General features: G+C 39.9%; 1 protein-coding gene and 1 non-coding gene across 9 annotated transcripts in view; one reads left to right on the top strand and one right to left on the bottom strand.

Annotated features, from left to right (window-relative positions):
- Positions 1–23,923, bottom strand: part of LOC116268515 (transcription factor 12) — a 254,290-nt gene that overhangs the window by 4,824 nt on the left and 225,543 nt on the right. For 5 of the 8 annotated variants that reach the window (XM_031668625.1, XM_031668628.1, XM_031668627.1 and 2 more), the window contains 4 exons: positions 22,147–22,261; positions 21,086–21,248; positions 11,085–11,317; positions 1,779–1,932 (listed from right to left, as the gene is read on the bottom strand). In XM_031668625.1, the coding sequence (XP_031524485.1) occupies positions 1,790–1,932; positions 11,085–11,317; positions 21,086–21,248; positions 22,147–22,261 (654 nt within the window). In that variant the 3' untranslated portion in view covers positions 1,779–1,789. The remainder of the gene's footprint in view (positions 1–1,778; positions 1,933–11,084; positions 11,318–21,085; positions 21,249–22,146; positions 22,262–23,923) is intronic. The other 3 variants (XM_031668626.1, XM_031668629.1, XM_031668632.1) reach the window with 1 other exon arrangement.
- LOC116276255 lies at positions 5,729–5,832 on the top strand. Its single transcript, XR_004185679.1, has one exon. It is a non-coding gene; the product is annotated as a small nucleolar RNA U13 (small nucleolar RNA).

The following is a 23,923-nucleotide window of genomic DNA, read 5'->3' as shown; positions in this document are numbered from 1 at the left end:
ACAAAAAAATTAGCTGGGTGTGGTGGTGTACGTCTGTAATCCCAGCTACTCAGGAGGCTGAGGTGGAAGAATTGCTCAAACCCAGGAGGCGAGAGTTGCAGTGAGCCGAGATGATCGCGCCATTGCACTCCAGCTCAGGTGACAGAGTGAAACTCCATCTCAAAACAAACGAACAACAAAACCAACAACAACAAAAAATCTCGAACAAACAAAAAAACTTCAAGGTTTATTTTTGAAACAAAAATACTTATTGTTTCATAGTAGTCTATATTTTCTGTAGAGTATGAAACAATGATTTAGGTTTTAGAGGATCTGTAAACTAGCTCTTGCCTAAAGTCTCTGACATGTACAATCTCTTAGACTGCTGGATACTTTCTGTGGGGGAGGTAGTTTGAGGTTTTCTCCAGTGTGCTAATGTTACAGTTATAATTGACTGATGAAATAACTGCCTTAACTCTTTCTTTCTTTTACCCTAAATGAAATCTTCTGTGTGTTCTGGTTTGACCCTATATGTGGTCTCATTTGACCCTCTATATATAGTGGTTGTAGGAACTAAATCCCTCAGGAAAAGGTGAGTTAGTAATATTTGTAGTTTATCTATCAAATATTCTATCAAATTCCAGACTTTCAGTTCAAAATGAGATAGCCACAAAACTGACCAAATGAAACTGCACTTGGTATTTTTTCTGTTCCACACCCCACACTCATCTGCCTTTACTTACTACTTTTAATCTGTTGATAAAATTGGGAAAAAAACTACATACTGCTGAAGGCAGGTTATAAAAGTGAAGTTACCAGCCGGGTGAGGTGGCTCACGCCTGTAATCCTAGCTCTTTGGGAGGCTGAGACGGGTGGATCACCTGAGGTCAGGAGTTCGAGACCAGCCTGGCCAACATGGTGAAACCTCATCTCTACTAAAAATACAAAAATTAGCCAGGCATGGTGGTGCGCACCTGTAATCCCAGCTAGTCTACTCGGGACGCTGAGGCAGGAGAATCGCTGGAATCTGGGAGGCAGAGGCTGCAGTGAGCCGAGATTGTGCCACTGCACTCCAGCCTGGGCGACTCCGTCTTGAGGAAAAAAAAGCGAGACTCCGTCTTGAGAAAAAAAAAAAAAAAATCACAAGGAACTGAATTGTGTTTAGTCCATGAAGAGACAGATATAAAGAATAGTCCTTGAACAAGTAAAATTCCACCAGAGAGAAGGGCATTCTGGCTCTACCATATATAATAACTTCACATACATTAATAGATTCTAGAAGGTGTTAACTGATGTGCTTGCAAGTGGGGAGGAAGCATCATATCATAAACTTGCATTATTGATCCAAATAGAAGTAATAACTTTTTCACATATAAAGGCTTCATGACAAAGAGCTAGATAATTAGCAGAAAACTGGTTGATGATATAGTCAAGCATTTCTGAATAAAGAAATGAAGAACATGAGTGGTAGCAAGAGCGTTTTCTGATGGTTGAGTCACTTTATTATTTCTTCTTGGATCAGGAAGACACTCATGTAAATGGGTAAACATGACGATTCAGAACAGAAGAACCAAAGTCACAAGGTACTGTCACACTTTGAAGAAAATGGTAATTTTGTATAAAATGACACTGGCTCTCTAAGTCTGATAATGTAACAGAAAGACAAACTGTTGTATTTCAAATTACCTGTGACCTTTACAATGGCCACTGCTCACTAGAGAATTCTGTTCAAAGATTCTAACCCAGTTTAAGATAAGTCTTAAGGTTATTTCCTTGTTTCTTTTCAAACCCGTACTTACCTGGCTGATGTTTACATATGACCCATAGGGTTGGTAGTTTCACTAAGCCCAGGATGGGTTCCTGGCAGTGTGGTTGGCGGCTCTGCCGATACGGCAGAAACTTTTTCTTCTTCCCTTCTCTTAAGGCAGGCTGCTTTGGGGTTAAGGTTCCTCTCTAAAACAGGAGGAAAGAATTTTTATCACTATGGTTTTAAGTTATAAATCAGGTCTCAAGCTGAACAAATTGCGTTATTTTCTTTCTGTGGGGATTACCAATCTCTGTGTAACTTCGTTCCCATACTAAGTACCATCACATAGAAGAAACAATGTACTCACACAAAACCTCAGCATTGAACTGAGCCTCCAGATTTATACTTCTAAGTGACCATTTTGTGTTTTCTTCATTTTTTTTGCTCATGATTTAGTCTTCTAGGGTTTGATTTGATTTAAATCAAAATGCTACTCTTCACTCAAACATTTTGGCAAATGCTCTTGTTATTAGGCTACCAAGTCTCTTCAATGTCCTGCTAAGACACGGTACACTGAATTGACATGAATGCTGACATCTTGTACTTAGAGAGAGACATCTGTGCTTTATCTAAAAGTTACCAGTTCAGAAAAGGATAAAGTAAGAGATATCCTCAGCTATTCCTCTAAAGCAGTGATCCCCAACCTTTCTGGTATCAGGAACTGGTTTCGTGAAAGACAATTTTTTCATGAACTGGGTGCGGGGGGAAGGGAGCAGGATGGTTTCACGATGACTTAAGCACATTACATTTATTGTGCACTGTATTTCTATTATTATTACATTGTAATATAAAATGAAATAATTATACAAGTCACCATAATATAGAGTCAGTGGCAGCCCTGAGCCTGTTTTCCTGAAACGAGATGGCCCCACCTGGGGGTAATGGGACAGAAGGACAGGTCATCAGGCATTAGACTCTCATAAGGAGCAGGCAACCTAGATCCCAGATACCTTGCATATGCGGTTCACAATAGGGTTCACACTATGAGAATCTAATGCTGCTGCTGATCTGACAGGAGGTAGAGATGCAAATGATGGGGAGTGTCTGTAAATACAGATGAAGCTTCGCTGGATTGCTCTCTGCTCACCTCCTGCTGTGCAGCCAGTCCGGTTCCTAACAGGCCACTGGTACTGGTCCAGGGCCCAGGGGTTGGGGACCCCTCTTCTATAGGAAATGCGCCAGTTCAAGGGAGAGGGATAGATAGTTGGTGCACATGTTACTTTTCTACTTTGATATATATGTGAAACGAGATGACTGAGTTGGTCTTTCTATTGCTGGAGGTGTTATTAAAAGGGTGGTAAAAACCTCTGCTGCTTCTTATTTTTATGATAACAAAGAAGACCGCATGGGATCTGTGACATGGGCATTTTCAAAAGAGGTTAAAGAATAAGCTGAGAGGTACAAGGATCACTTGAGCCCAACAGTTGTCAAAGGTGCAGTGATTGCACCACTGCACTCCAGCCTGGATAACAGAGGGAGACACTGTCTCAAAAAAAACAAAAACAAAAACAAACAAAAAAAAGAAATAGGGTGCTATTGTGAGAAATAAAGGGAAAGAAAATCCATCAAATCAAAGACCCACTGGATCAAAATCTACTTACACACTACTATTCCTGTTGGATTTTTAAAAAAATGAGTTTTAAGCCCAAGATATCCATAGCTTCTGATATAGTTTTTTATTTGATTATTTGATTATAACATACAGGTTAAAAGTTGCTCCACATATTTTTATAAATGGATTAAAATGCCCTAATGAATATAATATAAAGGGATCATTTGTAATTAGTATGGAATGAAAATAGTATTTTTTAGAAGTTGTAATATTTTATGTCAGATTTTCTTGAAATAAGGGCATAGCCCATCATGTATCATTATTACAGCTCTCCTTTTTCCATGTCTCCACCCCACCCCCGACCATTTTTTCAGAGATGGGGTCTCACTACGTTGCCCAGGCTTGCCTTCAACTCCTGGGCTGAAAGGATCCTCCCATCTCAGCCTGTCAAAAAGCTGGGACTACCAGCAAGTGCCACTGTGCTGGCTTTCCCTTTAAAGTAAGGTAAAAGTGGATTTGAATGTATATATTTCAATCAACATTTATAGCTTGCATTGAAGTTTTAAAAAAGTAAACAAAACTTCATTACGGTAAACTTAGCTGACTCCTGACTACCAGTGATGCATATTAATAAAATTTCATTTTAGAGTTCTAATTTTCTAAGCCCTTGTATTTACGGAAAGACACAGAGCCTAAACAACTATAAGAAGAATGAATGAATGAAGAAAGAAAGATATACTCTTAGTTAATGTAGCAGGATAACTAGTAGGAGAAAATACCATGTTCATCATTATGTAAAAAATATTAAGAGCTACTTTCTTAATAAGTAGTTGTACACCTCTAACAAATAAGAGTTTGTCCTTCATCAGTTTGTTTTTTATAAAAGACTATGGGCCGGGTGCGGTGGCTCATGCCTGTAATCCCACCACTTTGGGAGGCCAAAACAGGTGGATCACCTGAGGTCAGGAGTTTGAGACCAGCCTGCATGGTCTCTACTAAAAACACAAAAAATTAGCCGGGCATGGTGGCAAGTGCCTATAATCTCAGCTACTCGGAAGGCTGAAGCAGGAGAATCACTTGAACTAGGAAGACGGAGGCTGCAGTGAGCTGAGATCGCGCCATTGCACTCCAGCCTGGGTGACAAGAAGAGCAAAACTCTGTCTCCAAAAAAAAATAAAAGAGAGACTGTGGAGGTTAAGTCTCATATAACGACCCGAGAGACTGAGAAGAGGGCATAAATTAGTATGTAAAACTTAAGAGGAGAATGTGAGATGTGAAAATTTTCCAACTGAAAAAAGGCTCACATTTCTCTTTATAATGGAAAATTGCTCTTAGCTAACAGTGACTCTATCACACCAGGATCTAAGAGACATGATGAGAAATGCTGGGAAGGACCAGCACCAAAAACTCAGTAAATTAGGCAAGATTTTCCAGATTCCTAGAGTCAGACAAAGAACACTTCTGGCAGGAGGAACAATACTATGGCAGACTCTAGGAAATGTGAAGTAAATACACAACTTTGATTCAAAAAAAGCTAAGGCTACTCTTTCATACCTCTTGGTGTGAGACAGAAGACCAGGGCAAACGTGTGTTAAGTAGCCAGAAATGTCTGGTACTTCTCATTACCTGCAGGGCATGAGAAATATGTCTTCCAAAATTTCAATTAGGGGAATTCAATCTATTGACTTCTTATGTAGCTGAGGACTTCACTCTCTTATAACATCAACTTTGCAACATGTTTATAGCAAAACTGTTGGCTAACTCAGTAGTCACTTCTGACATTATTATGACTAGGAAAATATTTATGTTATTACGACTATATGGAGATAGCTGCCGAAGTAAGAATTTTACAGTAGCCTGGGCAAGATAGTGAGACCCTGTCTCTACAAAAATTTAAAAATTAGCCAGGCGTGCTGGTACCCGCCTGTAGTCCCAGCTACTTAGGGGTTTGAGGTAGGAGCATCACTTGAGCCTGGGAGGTTGAGACTGCAGTGAGTCATGATTGTGCCACTGCACTCCCGCCTGGGCAAGAGAGCAAAACCCTGAGGAAGAAAGAAAAGGAAAGGAAAGAAAAGAAAATACAAGACAAGAAAAGAAAAAAAGGAAAGGAAAGGAGAAAGAAAAAACAAAAGGAAGGAAGGAAGACACAAGGAAAGAATGAAAAAGAAAGGCAGAAAGAAAGCATAAGACAAAAAGAAAGGAGAGAAAGAAAAAAAAAAGGAGGAAAGAAAGAAGAAAAAGAAAGAAAAGAAAAGAAAAGAAAGAAAGAAAAAGAGAGAGAGAGAGATGGAGGGAGGGAGGGGGAGGGACAGAAAGAGAGAGGGGGAGGGACAGAGGGAGAGAGAGGGAGGGAGGGAGAGAGAGGGAAGGAGGGAGGGAGGAAAGATTTGATCCTTTTGTAGTTCATGAGCATGATGACTGGGTGTTCACGAGTGTGTGTGAGATGTGCCACCCTCCAAATTTGTTATGACCTCAGCACATTGCCCATCTGACCTTAACTTGGAAAAAAAAAGAGAAAGAAAAACTTTTTTTTCCAGTAATTGCTCCCTTGCTCATATAACTGTTTATTTTTCCTATAGTTAGTTACTTGTTTTTTCATGTTAGTAATGCAAATTCCATCTCCCCAACCCCACCACTGAATGCTCCAAGAGATCTAACAAATGTCTATCAATATATTTTCCTAATCTTGAACACATCGTATTATCAATTAATTCCATTTTCTTTCCTTGGAAACCTTTCTTCTGCTGCTAATAATATTCAATTTTCAATGGATTAGTTGCTCTCTAGGCCCAGTAGCTCTTGTCATGGGATTTCTTTTTGCTGTTTTTCTATGTTAAATCCTTTGTTTCCTGGATTCTATAGCATTTGTCTTTGTTGATTATGCACTTATTTGGCTAAAGCATATGTTCCAGATGCTTTCTGAAAAAATATACATGAGCCAGGTGTGGTGGCTAATGCCTGCAGTTCCAGTTACCTGGAAGGCTGAGGTGGGAGGACCGTTTGTGCCAGGAGTTTGAGACCACCCTGGGCAACACAGTGAGACCCTGTCTCTATTTTTTAAAAGAATGTACAAGGAAGGTAAATTTTTAAAGGATTTGCATATCTGAAATATCTTTTTTTTTTTTTTCTTCCTTGGGATAGGTTCTCACTCTGCTGCCCAGACTGGAGTGTGGTCCTACAATCATAGCTCACTGCAGCCTCAATCTTCTAGGGCTCAAGCGATCCTCCCACCTCAGCCTCCCAAGCAGCTGGTACTACAGATGTGAGCCACCATGCCCAGCTAATTTTTAAAAATTTTTAAGAGATGGGGACTAATTATGTTGCTCAGGCTGGTCTCAAGCCATCTCCTAGGCTCAAGCGATCCTCCTGCCTTGGCCTCCCATGTGCTGGGATTATAGACATAAGCCACTGTGCCTAGCCAACTCAATTTTTTTTTTTTTTGAGACGAAGTCTCACTCTGTCGCCAGGCTGGAGTGCAGTGGTGCAATCTTGGTTCATTGCAACCTCTGCCTCCTGGGTTCAAGCGATTCTCCTGCCTCAGCCTCCCTAGTAGCTGGGACTTCTTGTGTGCACCAGCACACCCAGCTAATTTTTGTATTTTTAGTAGAGACGGGGTTTCACCATGTTGCCAAGGACGGTCTCAAACTCTTGACCTCGTGATCTGCCCGCCTCAGCCTCCCAAAGTGCTGGGATTACAGGTGTGGGCCACTGCGCCCGGCTGCCAACTTAATTTTTATTTAGAGACAGGGTGGACTTGGCACTGTCACCCAGGCTGGAGTGTAGCAGCATGATCATAGGTCGCTTCAGCCTCAAATTCCTGGGCTCAAGTGGTTCTCTTGACTCAACATCCCAAGTAGCTGGGACTACAGGCACACACCCAGCTTATGTGGAATAGTTTCATTCTACTTTCACCTTTGATTGTCTGGCAACGTATAGAATTCTAGGTTGAAACTGGCCAGGTGTGGTGGCTCACGTATGTGATCTCAGCACTTTGAGAGGGTGAGGTAGGTGGATCACCTGAGGTCAGGAGTTTCAGACCAGTCTGGTCAACATGTGAAACCCTGTCTCTACTAAAAATATAAAAATTAACTGGGCATGGTGGTGTGTGCCTGTAATCCCAGCTATGGAGGAGGCTGAGGCAGGAGAATCACTTGAACTCAGAGGGCAGAGGATGCAGTGAGCCAAGGTCACACCACTGCACTCTAGCCTGGGTGACAGGGCGAGACTCTGTCTCAAAAAAAAGAATTCTAGGTTGAAATTATTTTCCTCAGAAATTTGAAGGTACTGCTCCATTATCTCCTGGAATCCAGTACTACTGTCCAGAATGCTGATGATATTTTGATTCTTGTTTCTTTATCTGTAAGCTATTTATATTTTATCTCCAGAAGCTTTAGAATATTGTTTTTACCCTAATGCCCTGAAATTTCATGATTATGTATTTTAACTTCAGAGCATTTAAGAAATCAATGTGTTTAGCATAAGATTAGATCTTACCATTCTTGAGACATGTATTCTTTGGTACTTAGAAACAAATAAGTACCACTATTCCATCGACTTTCTATCCTACATGCAGCTTTTGCTATTTCATCTGCTATGGTCTCCCCTCTCATTTGTCATTGCGGGTTAAAATAAATGCCATTTTTATTTATGTTAGTGGGGATGTAGGAAAGACTGTAGTATCATCACTGCATATGCTAAGTCTACCACATTTAACCATCTCATTGCACCAGAATCCCCTGGGGGCAAGGTTTGGAACTGTTTGAGAAAAGAAAAGCTTAAGGTGCTTCTGGGACCAGCCAGATTTCAAAACCACTGTCCTAGACCATTTATCTTCAAACTCACTTGGAGAACAGGAAACTGAAAATCTAATAGTTCTCTTATCACTAAATTATCAAAAGAACAGTGAGCTGACTGAGCTGACCTGTGAAAGAGCTTGAGAGGAGGAAATGTTTAACCACTGAGTCCTGAGTAATGCCGACAGTACAAACTTGAAGGTCATTTGTTTAATAAAAATGGCAAAGGTACAAATAACGTAGTCAGGAAAATGGAAAAGCTTAAATTGGCAGTGGGGACTTAGGGTTTGACAGGTGGGGCAACAAGGCACAAAAAATGCTCTGGCACAATCTGAGGCTTAGAAGAGAAGCCACTCTTCTCACTCTTCTCTGGGATGAACTGCTAGACCTGGGTCAGCTTGCCTCCTGGTAAAACCACTTATCCAGGGATTGTGACAGGTTGGGTCACAATCAGATACAGTCTTGAAGCATCATCCCAAACCAGAAGGGAAGCCCGAGTGCAGAGGATGCCCAAATAGGTCATGTAAACAAAAGCTGATTTTATAGAAAGTGCTGGATCAGGGACTGCGAAGGAGGGTCCCTGTAGGGATGAAGAGGCTCTCAAAAGTGATCAAGTCACCAAAATAACTCAAAACTATAGGTAAATCAAGGAAAAGACAGTGGCTATACAAAACTCTGAAGGTGTTGCCAAAGACAAGGCACAGGTACTGTGGCCTGTATGAAGGGTTCTAAACCCTATATGACAGCCACCATAGTGTCCTTCAAGGAGCCTGAGCCCAGGCATGGTGGCTCAAGCCTATAGATGCTTAAGGCCAGGATTTCAAGACCAGCCTGGACAACAATGAGACCATCTATACATACATACATACATACCTACCTACATACATACATACATGTCTTACAAAGATCCCTGGGCTTTTATGTAAAGTCCTAAGACAAGGCTTCAAGCCCAGCCTGAAGGCAGGGGAGAAGTAGGCTTTTCTGAATATCAAAGCAATCCCTAACGAAGTTACAGTTCAGTGTATTTGAAATCTGTTCAAACTCTCATCAAAGACTCCTTAGACAGAGCTTTGCAGAACTGTATGAAATAGTCAGTACCCATAACAGACCAGAAAGTCAGTAGTAAGAAAGCCTAGATGATAGATCTTTCCTCAGACTCAGCTTTTCTGTTCTAGGTGCCTGCATGGAACCACCGCAAATTCCAATGTTACAAATGAATAAGGTCCATCTAGGCATGGTAGAATTTATGTTTTATTTATTTATGTTTGTGTTTTTCAAACACAGAAGTATTTCTCGTTTTAATGGCTTAGATCTGAAGTAGGTATCTCTGTGTTTAAAAAAAAAAGTTTTTTAAAACACAAATGACTGCATTCTGATTCTAATGCACTACAGGAGGAAAAGATGCTGTGTATTAGAATAAATTCTGGTACTCCTGTTGACCAGACAGTAAGATTTTCACAGCTGAGATGGAGGCAGTGGCTTTAACAATAAATGGCTGGGTGAGGTCAGGGTAGAAGATATCCTGGGCTGAAGAGGAGGAGGATGAGTGTACTTCAACTACTGAACATAGGTGCCTTGCTGCCTTCAGAGACAAAGAGTGTCAGACACAATTCAAGAAAAAAAAAGAAAAACATTGGTAAAGTGACAGGAGGTATCAGTAGTTCAAGGAACCACTGCTTCTGCCACAGGTGAGTGGGTAACAATCTGCCTCCTTATGGATATCCCAAGGGAGTCTATAACTCTTTGAAGATTAGGTTTCATTAACATTTATACTCCACAGATATTTCAAGGACCTTGGGAGAAGAGGAGCAAGTACCCATTTTTAACGTTAGGTTGATTATACACAAAATGATCTATCCCTCATTCTTATTCATTAAATATATTGGAGGGAAGTGGATGAATTAACTACTACTGTATATATTTCTGCAAGTTTGTTTAAGTTCTCTAACTCTGGTTTTCCTAAGAAAGAGTACCCGTTCTGCAATCTATGCTGAGGCTCCATGGCTGTAGTTTTCAAGCATCTGCCCACCCTATTCTTTTTTGAACCTTCTTCACACAAAATCAAAAGAATTCCTCTCAGAGAGACTAGTGGTCAGATCTGGAACCTAGGGCCACATCTATGAATTCCTTGCAAAAAGGCTTAGGATATTTTAAGACAATATGTAAGTATATGGAGAAACTCAAGCTTGATGGTAAAACCTCTTAAAGACAAGAAGTTTCTATTATTTGATAACCCAGGGTCTAGGACATAGCTGGTTGGAACACAGGAGGTATGCAATAAATACACATTGAACAAATGAAGTTTCAAAGGTTCTTCAAGGCTGCAACAAACTTCCTGAAAAATGAAAGTGAGTCAGCAGTGGGTGAGCTGTTTTGCCCTTAAGGACACACAGGCATGCCAATGTATGTTAGCCCAAAAAGTTTTTGGTGTTCCTGGTCTGGGGTCAACAAAGAAGCCCTGAGACCTTATTTATATGGGTGTAAAGGTATCTGGCAAAGGCAGAAGGGACCATGACAAGGCATCCTATTAACCAGTAGGGCATGGTAGATACTCTACAGTAGACCAGGCAAGAAAATGAATACAGAGAAGTAGGAAACACATAAAGAGCAGGGAGGAGGGCAGGTCCAGGCAGGTAAATTTGATGGTTGAGAGATCAGAAGCAACCAGAGCAAAGGGACACAAAGCACTACTGCTGAGCAGCAGGTAGAGGCTGTTTGTTCTCTGCTTTGTTGCACAGAATTACTCTCTAATGGTCGAGAACACTGAGCCCACAGATACTGGGTAATACAGTGAGACAGAGGTGAGAATACAAGAAAAACGACCCTGATGATACAGCAGCAGAAGTACTGGGAGAAATAACAAACAACTTCCCCAAGCAGAAGAGCAACTATAAACAGAAATGTCTGCCCATCTGAAGCGGAACAGTTATACATCTCGGCTGAACCTACTTACCTCTGACTTGCTGTTCTAGACTAAGGATGACTGCCACAGCTTGATGAAGAATAAGGAGTTTTGTTTGGGGTTTTTCACTCTTCAAGTGAAGCTGACACATTCGGCCAAGCTCTTTGAATGCTTCATTAATATCCCGCACGCGTAAGCGTTCTCTGGCATTGTTAGCCATCCGCCTCTCCTTCTCCCTTTCTATCTTCTGTTCAGGATTCAAATCCTCATCTTCATTAGTACTGCTAGAAAATAAAGTAACGACAAAGTCTATTAGGTTCCCTATAAAGTAAGATATGCTGATGGTGCACAACTATAAAGTGTAAAGATGGATATGAAAACTACCTATAAATTTTGTAAACAGTTGTAATAGGTGCAGTTAACATGACTGTATATTCCTTTCCAATTTTTCTTCAATGCACATATGCAGTCATATAGTTGAAATATAACACATACACACACTCTGAAGTGCATTTTTCATTGCACATTATAGCATAAAGATTTCTCCAGAAACTCTTCATAAATATAAGATCAACAACTACATAATATACCAGCAGCTTGCTACACAAAATGTGATCCACAAATCAGCAGCATCAGTATTACTGGGAGCTTATTAAAAATACTGGAGTAGAATCTCTCAGGTTCTACTCCCATCTTACTGAATTAGAAGCTGCATTTTAACATGTTCCCCAGATGACTGATACACACATTACAGTTTGAAAGCCCTCCTAGTACATGAATGTATAATTTACTTAGCTTATGCTCTTAAATATACTCTGGCGGTTACCTGGTAAGAAGAAAGAAGGAAAGCTTAAGATACAGATTGAGAGAAGTATCTCAGAAAATGGCTATTTTTTTGTTCTAGAGAGAGATTATCATAAGTGGTGATGATTATAAAACACGGGAGAAAAGACACAATTTTTTGAAGGGCAAATTGGCAAAATGAATCCAGAGCCTTAATGTTTATTACCTCTTGATCAGCAATTCCAACTTTGGAAATTCATCCTAAGGATATAATTAGAGATGCACATAGAAATTTATGTAAAAGGAGATGATCACAGAATTATTTACATTAGCAACATACTGGGATCTAATAATAGGAAATAGGTTAAATAAATCATAGTACATTCAGACAATGCACCGTTATGTAGTTTCTAAAATCAAGCTGCAGATTATGCTAAGTAAAAAAAGCCAGTCATGAAAGATCACATACATACTCTACAATTCCATTTACGTAAACTTCTAGAAAAGACAAAACTATGGTAACAGAAAGCAGATCAATGGCTGCCAAGGACCATGGGATTGAGGAAAGGGACTCACTACCAAGGGGAATAAGGACATTTTTTGAGGTGGTGAAAATATTCAACATTATGAATATGGTGGCTGTTATATAACTTTTACACTTGTCAAAATGACAAAATATACACATTTTAACATACATACAGACTATATATTTAAAATTAGTGAATTTTATTATTACATGTGTATTAAGCCTCAATAAAGTTGATCCAAAACAAAAACACAACACTTTAAAAAAATACATTGTTGAGGTGGGTCACTTCCAAGATGGCCGAATAAGAAGAGCTCTGGTCTACAGCTCCCAGCAAGATTGATGCAGAAGATGGGTGATTTCTGCATTTCCAACTGAGGTACCTGGTTCATCTCATTGGGAATGGCTGGACAGTGGGTGCAGCCCATGGAGGGTGAGCTGAAGCAGGGCGGGGCATCACCTCACCCAGGAAGCGCAAGGAGTTGGGGGATTACCCTTTCCTAGCCAAGGGAAGCCATGAGTGACTGTACCTGGAGCAGCAGTACACTTCTGCCCAAACACTGTGCTTTTCCCATGGTCTTTGCAACGAGCAGACCAGGAGATTCCCTCCCGTGCCTGGCACAGTGGGTCCCAGGCCCACGGATCCTTGCTTGTTGCTAGCACAGCAGTCTGAGATTGACCTGGGATGCTTAAGTTTGGCCGGAGAAAGGGCATCTGCCATGCTGAGGCTTGAGTAGGCAGTTCTATGCTCACAGTGTAAACAAAGTGGCAGGGAAGCTCGAACTGGGTGGAGCTCACTGCAGCCCAGCAAGGCCTACTGCCTCTCTAGATTCCACCTGTGGGGCAGGGCGTATCTGAACAAAAAGCAGCAGACAGCTTCTCCAGACTTAAACAGCCCTGCCTGACAGCTCTGAAGAGAACAGTGGTTCTCCCAGCATGGCATTCGAGCTCCGATAATGGACAGATTGCCTCCTCAAGTGAGTCCCTGACCCCCATGTAGCCTGACTGGGAGACACCTCCCAGGAGGGACCGAAAGACACCTCACATAGGCGGGTGCCCCTGTGGGACGAAACTTTCAGAGAAAGGATCAGGCAGTAATATTTGCTGTTCTGCAGCCTCTGCTGGTGATACCCAGGCAAACAAGGTCTGCAGTGGACCTCCAGCAAACTCCCAACAGACCTGCAGCTAAGGGGCTGGTCTGTCAGAAGGAAAACTAACAAACAGAAAGGAATAGCATCAACATCAACGAAAAGGACATCCACACCAAAACCCCATTTGTAGGTCACCAACATCAAAAACCAAAGGCAGATAAAACCTTATCTTTGTGGGGTTTTATCTACCCAGCCAGAGCAGAAAGGTTGAAAATTCCAAAAGCCAGAACGCTATTTCTCCTCCAAAGGGACACAACTCTTCATCAACAAGGGAGCAAAACTGGATGGAGAATGAGTCTGACAAGCTGAAAGAAGCAGGCTTCAGAAGGTCAGTGACAACAAACTTCTCCAGGCTAAAGCAGCATGTTCTAACCCACTGTAAGGAAGCAAAAAACTTCGAAAAAAGGCTAGACGAATGGCTAAACAGAATAACCAGTGTAGAGAGGACCTTAAATGACCTGATGGAGCTGAAAACCACAGTACGAGAACTTCGTGAAGCATACACAAGCTTCAATAGCTGATTCGATCAAGCAGATGAAAGGATATCAGTGATTGAAGATCAAATTAATGAAATAAAGCGAGAAGACAAGATTAGAGAAAAAAGAGTGAAAACAAATGAACAAAGCCTCCAAGAAATATGGGACTACGTTAAAAGACCAAATCTATGTTTGATTGATGTACCTGAAAGTGATGGGGAGAATGGAACCAAGTTAGACAACACTCTTCAGGATATTATCCAGGAGAACTTCCCCAACCTAGCAAGGCAGGCCAACATTCAAATTCAGGAAATACAGAGACCACCACAAAGATACTCCTCAAGAAGAGCAACTCCAAGACACATAATTGTCAGAGTCACCAAGGTTGAAATGAAGGAAAAAATGTTAAGGGCAGCCAGACAGCAAGGTCAGATTACCCACAAAGGGAAGCCCATCAGACTAACAGCGGATCTCTCAGCAGAAACCCTACAGGCCAGAAGAGAGTGGGGACCAATATTCAACATTCTTAAAGAAAAGAATTTTCAACCCAGAATTTCATATCCAGCCAAACTAAGCTTCATAAGTGAAGGAGAAATAAAATCCTTTACAGACAAGCAAATGCTGAGAGATTTTGTCACCACCAGGCCTGCCTTACAAGAGCTCCTGAAGGAAGCACTAAACATGGAAAGAAACGACCGGTACCAGCCACTGCAAAAACGTGCCAAATTGTAAAGACCATTAACGCTATGAAGAAACTGCATCAATTAATGGGCAAAATAACCAGTAGTATCATAATGACAGGATCAAATTAACACATAGCAATATTAACCTTAAATGTAAATGGGCTAAATGCCCCAATTAAAAGACAGAGACTGACAAATTGGACAGAGTCAAGACCCATCAATGTGCTGTACTCAGGAGACCCACGTCACGTGCAAAGACACACACAGGCTCAAAATAAAGGGATGGAGGAAGATCTACCAAGCAAACAGAACGAAAAAAAAAAAAAAAAAGCAAGCAGGGGTTGTAATCCTGGTCTCTGATAAAACAGACTTTCAACCAACAAAGATAAAAAGAGACAAAGAAAGCCATTACATAATGGTAAAGGGATCAATGCAACAAGAAGAGCTAACTATCCTAAATATATACACACCCAATACAGGAGCACCCAGATTCATAAAGTTCTTACAGACCTACAAAGAGACTTACACTCCCACACAATAATAACGTGAGACTTTAACACCCCACTGTCAATATTAGATCAATGACACAGAAAATTAACAAGGATATCCAGGACTTGAACTCAGCTCTGGACCAAGTGGACTTAACAGTCATCTACAGAACTCTCCACCACAAATCAACAGAATATACATTCTTCTCAGCACTACATCGCACTTATTCTAAAATTGACCACATAATTGGAAGTAAAACACTCCTCAGCAAATGTAAAAGAATAGAAATCACAACAAACTGTCTCTCAGACCACAGTGAAATCAAATTAGAACTTATCAGGGGAAAAAAAAAAGTAAACAGTGGTTAATTCTGAATAGTGGGGTTTCTTGTGATTTCTGTGTATACTTTTCTGTATTTTCTAAATTTCTGTAATGAAAATAGACTACATAATCAGAAAAAAATATGAGGGAGATGCTCTGTAACAGCTTATAGAAAGTTCTATTTATGATTCAGATATAAATTACTGACCATGGCTTCTCAGAACCTTGAAATAATGTGCAAAAATATCAGACATTTTTACCTCTTCTTTAATACCCTGAGTATTCTAATAAAAGAATAAGTACACAGGCCAGGCATGGTGGCTCGTGCTTGTAAACTAAGTGGTTTGGGAAGCTGAGGCGGGCATGGGGGAACTGCCTGAGTCCAGCAGTTTGAGGTTATTGTCCACTGCACTCTAGCCTGGGTGACAGACAGAGACCCTGTCTCTAAAAAGTATGTAATATCTTACCTGCTAATCACTAAGAATTATATAAATGCATTCTTTTGACAAAAGAAAATCACTGGTTCTTTGACTTCAAAAGGGCTTTTAAAGATCAATGAGCCCAATGGTGTCCACAGATAGCCACTCACTAGAATCTCCAGGAGCACTTAAAAAACACAGCTTTCCAGATCTCACTACCAGGGATGCTAGACTCACTAATTTAGTGAGTTTGGGTTGGGGCCTAGGCACCTGTATTTCTAAAATGTTCCAGGGTCTGTGCAGCAGGGCTGAGAACCACTTCAAGACCTAGGATCACATAGCTAATTGGTGGCAGTATAATGATGAGATGTCAGGTCAGTGCTCCATGGAAGCAAGCCTACACTATACACTTAAAATTACCACCATAACATTACCACTGTAACAGTAGATATAGTATCGTTATTGAGTGCTTACTGTGTGCTATACAGTGTGCAAAGGGTTTTACATGCATCATTTTCAGGTTATTCCTACAAGAATCCTGTAACAGAAAGTCTGTTTTTAGAGAAGAAGAAACTGAGCTCAAAGACTTGCCCACAGTCACTTGGCAAGTATGCAATGGAACCAGAATTCAAACCCTTATTTTGTCCAAGGGTCATGTTATTAACCTATTCATTATTATGGACTATTACTAACCTATTATGCTGCCTCCTAATTTCTGATGACCTATAATATGGGTCAGCAAACTGATCTATGAGCTGGTCATCCGTATTTGTAAGTAAAATTTTATTGGAACAGCGATACCCATTTGACTTTGGCTACTTTTGTGCTATGATGGCAGAGGTGAGTAGCTGTGACAGAGACTGTATGTCCAATAAAGCCCAAAATAGTCACTATTTGGGCCTTTATAAAGAAAGTTTGCTGATTCCTGATCTATAAGATGATGAATACGGAGGAAAGATGTAAATTGTTTCCCTTAAAATTCTATTTGAATAAAAACTACGTAAGAGTTAAGATGCCTCCATAGAGTGGTCTCTGAATTCCTTGACACAGTTTTTCCTTCCTTATGCCCCTGAGAGTTGAGTACAATGCATATTAAAGTAACAACATTAACATCATAAGATTTCCTTTTTCCCAAGATAAATGTTTAGGTGTTGAAAACAGTGAGAATGTCAAAAGAGCAAAAGGACCCGTTTTAAGTACGTGAATGACAGAAAGGACCATTCTGCTTCTTTTAGTTTTATCTACTATCCTCATTGCACCATAATTCACCACAAAGAACGATGTTTTTAATCTGTATAACATATATACATATCATTGATAAATGAGTATGTATGCCAAGAAATAGGGTGTACCACAAATATACTAAATGATCTAACTTTTAAATTTTCATCAAAAAAAGTATTTTTTTTTAGAGACAGCATTTCTGTGTGAGCCAGGCTAGAGCGCAGTGGCATGATCACGGCTCACTACAGCCTCAAACTTCTGAACTCAAGCAATCTTCCTGCCTTACCCTCCCAAGTAGCTGGGACTACGGGCGTTTGCCACCATGCCCCGCTGGTTTTTATAACTTTTTGTAGAGACAGAATCTAGCTATGTAGCCCAGGCTGGTCTTGAACTTCTGGTCTCAAGTGATCCTCCTGCCTTAGCCACCCAAAGTGCTGGGATTATAGGCATGAGCCACTGTGCCTGGCCTAACTCATCTAATTTTAATGTAGAACTGGAAGAAAAATTTGAAGGAAAAATCTGGAAATCACTTGAAACTAATGTACTATGTGTCTGTATTCACACTTCAAAGCAAGGTCAAGTCCATTTTCTAGAAAACTCCATGACATCATTCTGTCTAGAATACTTCCTTTTTCATACTTTTCTCAAATTACTATTTAAATGTTTGTTAAAAACATTTTTTGAGAAGGACCGATGGTAAATATTCTCAGCTTTGGTGGGCCATATAGTCTCTGTGGCAACTATTCTAGTCTGGCAATGCAGTATGAAAACAGTCACAGACAATGGGTAAATGAATGGGGCATGGTGGTGTTCTAATAAAACTTTATAAAAACAGGCAGCACCCGGGCGCAGTGGCTCACACCTGTAATCCCAGCACTTTGGGAGGACGAGGTGAGCAGATCACTTGAGGCCAGGAGTTTGAAAACAGCCTGGAAAATATGGTGAAACCCTGTCTCTACTAAAAATACAAAAATTAGCCAGGCATGGCGCCTGCCTGTTATCCCAGCCACTTGGGAGGCTGAGGCTGCAGTGAGCCAAGATCACACCATGGCATTCCAGCCTGGGTGACAGCGAGACCCTGTCTTAAAATACACATGCGCGTGCGCGCACACACACACACACACAGACACACACACACACACACAAATAAAATAAAATAATAAAAACAAAAACAAAAATAGGCAGTGAGCTGGGTAGGCCCATGGGCCATAATTTGCAGACCCCTTGTTTAATTAAATCAGTCTTACCATATATTTAGCCCTTATATTAATATACAGTTATGAGCCCATAATAACATTCTGGTCAATGAAGGACTACATATATGACAGTGGTCTTATTATATTGGAGCTAAAAAATGTCTACTATCTAGTAATGTAGCTGTGGTAAGGCTGCAGCACATTAGTCATGTAATACATTGTTTGTATAGGTGCTGATATAAACAAACATACTGTGCTGCCAGTTGTATAAAAGCATGCAATGAAGTACAGTATACACTACAGCAAGTCCTCAATGTCACTGATCAGTTCTTGGAAACTGCAACTTCATGCAAAATGACATACAATAAAACCAGTTTTATCATAGGTTAATTGATATAAATAAGAGGTAAGTTCCTAGAGTACATTTCTGGTGACAAAATACCACCAAACTTCTAAATAAAGACCAAAGTACACTTCTAATATTAAACAATGAAATAAATGTGAACTATTCATACATTTAAGAAAGACTCATAAAAATAAGTAAGATTATTATTTACCCAATTATTCCAGTTCAGGGTCAGTGGGAGGCTGGAGCCTATCCCAGCAGCTCAGGGAGCAAGGCAGAAACTACCCTGGACAGGATGCCATTTCATTGCAGGGCACACTCTCACACACACCCACACTCTCTCATACTGGGACAATTTAGACACATTAATCAACCTAATGCACATTTTCGGGGTGAAGGAAGAAACTGGAGTACTCAGAGAAAACCCACATGAGGAGACGTGGGAAGAATGTGCAAACTCTACAATGAAAGAGGCTCCAGCTAGGAATCAATTTTTTTTCTCATCATTTCACAGAATGATGTTTTTTGAGGACCTGCTGTACTTGATAATAATAACTAGTTATGTTATTGGTTTATGTATTTATACTATACTATACTATACTATACTTTTTATCATTAGGGTATACTTCTAACTTAAAAAAAAAGTTGGCTGGGTGCGGTGGCCCACGTCTGTAATCCCAGCACTTAGGGAGGCCAAGGCAAGCAGATCACTGGAGGTCAGGAGTTCGAGACCAGTCTGGCCAACGTGGCGAAATTCCATCTCTACTAAAAATACAAAAATTCACCGGGCGTGGTGGCAGGCACCTGTAGTCCCAGCTACTCTGGAGGCTGAGGCAAGAGAACTGCTTGAACCCGCGAGGCGGAGGCTGCAGTGAGCTGAGATTGTGCCACTGCACTCCAGCCTGGGTGACAACAGCGAGACTCCATCTCAAAAAAACAACAAAAAAAGAAAAGGTTAACTGTAAGACCTGAAGGCAGGTCCTTTAGGAGGTATTCCAGAAGAGGGCTTTGTTACCATAGGAGATGACAGCTTCCTGCATGTTACTGCCTGTGAAGATGTTCAGTGGGACAAGATGTGGAGGTGGAAGACAGTGATATTAATGATCTTGACCTTGTGGAGGCCTAGGCTAACATGTGTGTTTGTGTCTTACTTTTTAACAAAAAAGTTTGAAAAGTAAAAAAAAAAAATTTAAATAGAAAAAAGCTTACAAAGGCCGGGTACGGTCGCTCATGCCTGTAATCCCAGCATTTTGGGAGGCTGAGGTAGGCAGATCACTTGCGGTCAGGAGTTCCAGACTTGCCTGGCCAACATGGTGAAACCCCGTCTCTACTAAAACTACAAAAATTAGCCTGCAGTGGTGAGGGGTACCTGTAATCCCAGCTACTTGGTAGGCTGAGGCAGGAGAATCATTTGAACCCAGGAGGCGGGGGTTGCAGTGATCTGAGATGATGCCACTGCATTCCAGCCTGGGTGACAGAGCAAGACTCCATCTCAAAACAAAACAAAAAAAACCAAAAAAACAAAAAAAGCTTACAAAAGAACTTAAAGAAAATATTTTTGTATCGCTATATAATGTGTTTGTGTTTTAAGCTATCACTACAAGAGTTAAAAAGTTAAAAATAATGTAAAAGTTTTTAAAGTAAAAGACATACAGTAAGCTAAGGTTAATTTACTATCGAAGAGAAATATGTTTTAATAAATGAAATATAGCCTAAATGTACAGTGTCTGTAAAGTCTACAATAGTGTACAGAAATGTCCTAGGCCTTCACATTCACTCACCACCTGCTCATTGAATCACCCAGAGCAATTTCGAGTCCTGCAAGCTCTATTCAAGATAAGTGCCCTATACAGGTGTACCATTTTTTATCTTTTATTTTTATTGTGCCTTTTAGGTGTTTAGATACATAAATTCTTACCATTGTGTTACAATTGCCTATAGCACTCAGTTCAGTAACATGGTATACAGGTACACAGCCTAGGAACAGGTTAGGTTTGTGAAAGTATACTGTATGTTTGCACAATGATGAAATTGCCTAGCAATGCATTTCTTAGAATATATCCCGTTAAGTGACACCTGACCATATTCAAATACTAATTGATAAAATCTAAATGTCCGTAACACACAATTTAACTTCTTTTAGCTATTTTACCTTCTACTTGTCTAACAGACTAAGCAACTTGAGCGAAGAGATATAATTATATTTTATACATAGTCCCTCAAATGGTGTAGTATGAAGGAAAACATAATTTTGAAATCAAACCTTCATATACTTCTCTTTTATAGGGATGATGTGGTGATTGAGACAAGATACACAAAAATCCTAACACGATATCTAGAACATAGCTGGCAGTTAATAAATGCATGACACCCAACTTCTCAAGTATTTTTACCTATGGAAAATGAGTAAAATTTAAAACCTGGATGCTAACAAATACCTTGTTCTGCCTCTAGATGAAACCTTGATGTCTTTTTGGGAGGATTCATCATCTGACTTCATGTCATCTGATGAAGGAGGTTCATGAAGGTTTTCATCCTTTTCTTTGTTTTCAGTCTTGATTTCTGTTGTAACAACAGTTCCAGACTGACTCTGCAAGCCACCTAACAAAGAGGCAAAGGAAAGATAAAAGACGAGATGCATTTATGAATTAGAGCTAAGACAATAAAAAGCTTTCTAGCTGGTGAATATCCTTAGAAGTTACAGGGTTAGGATGGAGGTTTGAAGATGTAGGAAGTATACTATTTAGAGCTGAAAAGAATATGTCCACATCCTTGTGCTTTTTAACAGCATTTATATTTAAAAGAACAAGTCTGACCCCTATGACCAGTCTAATGCTCACTTTCAGGCACTATTTAACAAAAGAACAAGGATGAGAAACAATGGATTTTAGAAACTAACTTCTAAGATGCTGCAGAGGTAAAGGACATAAGCTTAACATCTTCCTGGATACACAGTAAAATAGGCATCATGGTTAAATGTAACTGGGAGAACTTTATTTTGGTGATCTTATTTGCACTTTTAAGTGCTCTATCTTCACATTTATTTGTAAGCTCTATTGGAGCAGTGATCAAGTTTGTTTTTTATCGAAACTGTATGTCTCTTCAATCAAACGATAATCTCTAAAACAACAGCTTCCATCATTCAGAGCTCTCAGTATAGTCAGAAATATCTGTCACTGCCTCTAGGGACCATGAAGACACATTCATGAGGGAAAATGTCTGAGGAAGAGGGACATGACAGAACAGGAAGAGGTAAAAGATAACTGGTAAATACTGAACAATAGTCTATAGGTGGATCTATTCACCAATAAGTATCTGTAATTGTCAACCTAGGTGGGCCAGTTGGAACCCTAAATGTCTGCTCTCCACAGTACTATCTGGAATTCCCTCACCTAAATGACTTTTGATTCACAGATGTCAATCCAGCTGTGAGAAAGGTGAGAGTGTTTCAAATGATATCTCTGTCTGCATTAAATCTGAAAACCAACAATATAGTTACCTCTATAATTTTCTTGTGTTTTATGGTTCAGGTCTGTGCTTGAAGTAGTGACTGTACTAGACAGGACTGAATGATTGCCATTGAGACTGACAGAGTCTTCCCGATGAGTTCCAACCTAAAGTTAAAGAAAATCCACAAAAACCCAAAAATAAAAAAATGATCAAGATAGTTCAGGGGCAATAACTGTCCAAATTATTCTACTTGGTTTAATAGAGAAAACAGTATCACTCATCTGATTTCAGCAACTTTTTCTGGATGTCATTATTCTGGTTTTTGGGGAGAATTTCAAAATATTAATACTTCACAGTAGTACTGCTTTTAAATCAAAAGAACACATACTGTTTTTTAAAGATGAAACTTCTAATTTGTAAATTTTAAATCCCACAGAGGGTGTTTGTGAGAAACAAATGAGCTGATAAAGCATTCTATAAGTCACAATGCACTACACATCATAGGGTCTATTAATAATCCTATATAATCAGTCGGAAAATCTATTTCATATAATACCTAAATACATTAAAGTATGCATGAACTGGCATTGAACAAAATACTTCTACATTCCAAGCAATAGTAGTATTTATCTAAGTGTGCCCCTCTATCATATATAGTATCTTATTTTTTCTCTGTCTCCCTTCAAAATTTTTGAAAGAGCAACAAAAGCAATACAAAATTAAAAGAATTTAGGCCGGGCGCGGTGGCTCACACCTGTAATCCCAGCACTCTGGGAGGCAGAGGCAGGCGGATCACAAGGTTAGGAAATCAAGACCATCCTAGCTAACATGGTGAAACCTTATCTCTACTAAAAATACAAAAAATTAGCTGCGCATGGTAGCAGGTGCCTGTAGTCCCAGCTACTTGGGAGGCTGAGGCAGGAGGATGGTGTGAACCTGGGAGGCGGAGCTTGCAGTGAGCAAGATTGCGCCACTGAACTCCAGCCTGGGCAACAGAGCAAGACTCTGTCTCAAAAACAAAACAAAACGAACAAACAAAAAAACAAACAACAACAACAAAAGAACTAAACAAAAGTTGTGCATTGCTAGGCACCAAAATTGGCATGTATTTTTATTTTCAGCTTTAATCAAACTTATATGAGTCACAGTTAACCTGAAACAGAAAAGCTAAAGCATGCAAACACCATCAAACAGTCAGCTATTGCAATATTAATATACATAGAAAAACTTGTTACAGATGAAGTTTTTATTAGAATAGTAGCAGACGTGTCAACTAGAAGATTAAGTTTTTAATTAAATAGGTTTATTGCCTGGAGTTATACATGAGAACCACTGTTTTTCAATAAATCCTTCAATCCTAGTAAACTGCCAAGCTTTGAATCCCTCTTGAGTAATTAATATAGCTTTTATCTTCCATGACTTTGTATGATTTTACCCTAAGAGGAACAAATACCCCTATGCGAGTCTATCCTTTGGTTTTTCTGTGAGCTAAACAAAAGGAACCAAAGCAAAATTTTAGGTAATACAGGTCATTTGGTAGTAGATCTAATTAGAATAGATTCGTTCTTCCACCATACTTTCTAAGAAATGTTTGTGTTTTACACTTATTCTCATCTTTATTTTTAAGAAGCCCATTTAGTGGATTTTAAAATTTAATTCAATAGTTACTTTTAAAACGATTTTAGGATTGGTCATTGCTGAGCACTATTTGTGTCACTACTCCCTTAGGTAATAATCATGCATCCACTACACCCTTTTCCTAAACCACACAATTTCACCATGTACTGGAATCACAAAATCTTAAAGCTGGGAAGGGACCACAGAAA

This window comes from Papio anubis, chromosome 7, assembly GCF_008728515.1.
Source record: "Papio anubis isolate 15944 chromosome 7, Panubis1.0, whole genome shotgun sequence".
Lineage (NCBI taxonomy): Eukaryota > Metazoa > Chordata > Mammalia > Primates > Cercopithecidae > Papio > Papio anubis.
Note: the sequence above shows the minus strand (reverse complement) of the source record. Positions and strands in the feature narration are given on the sequence as shown.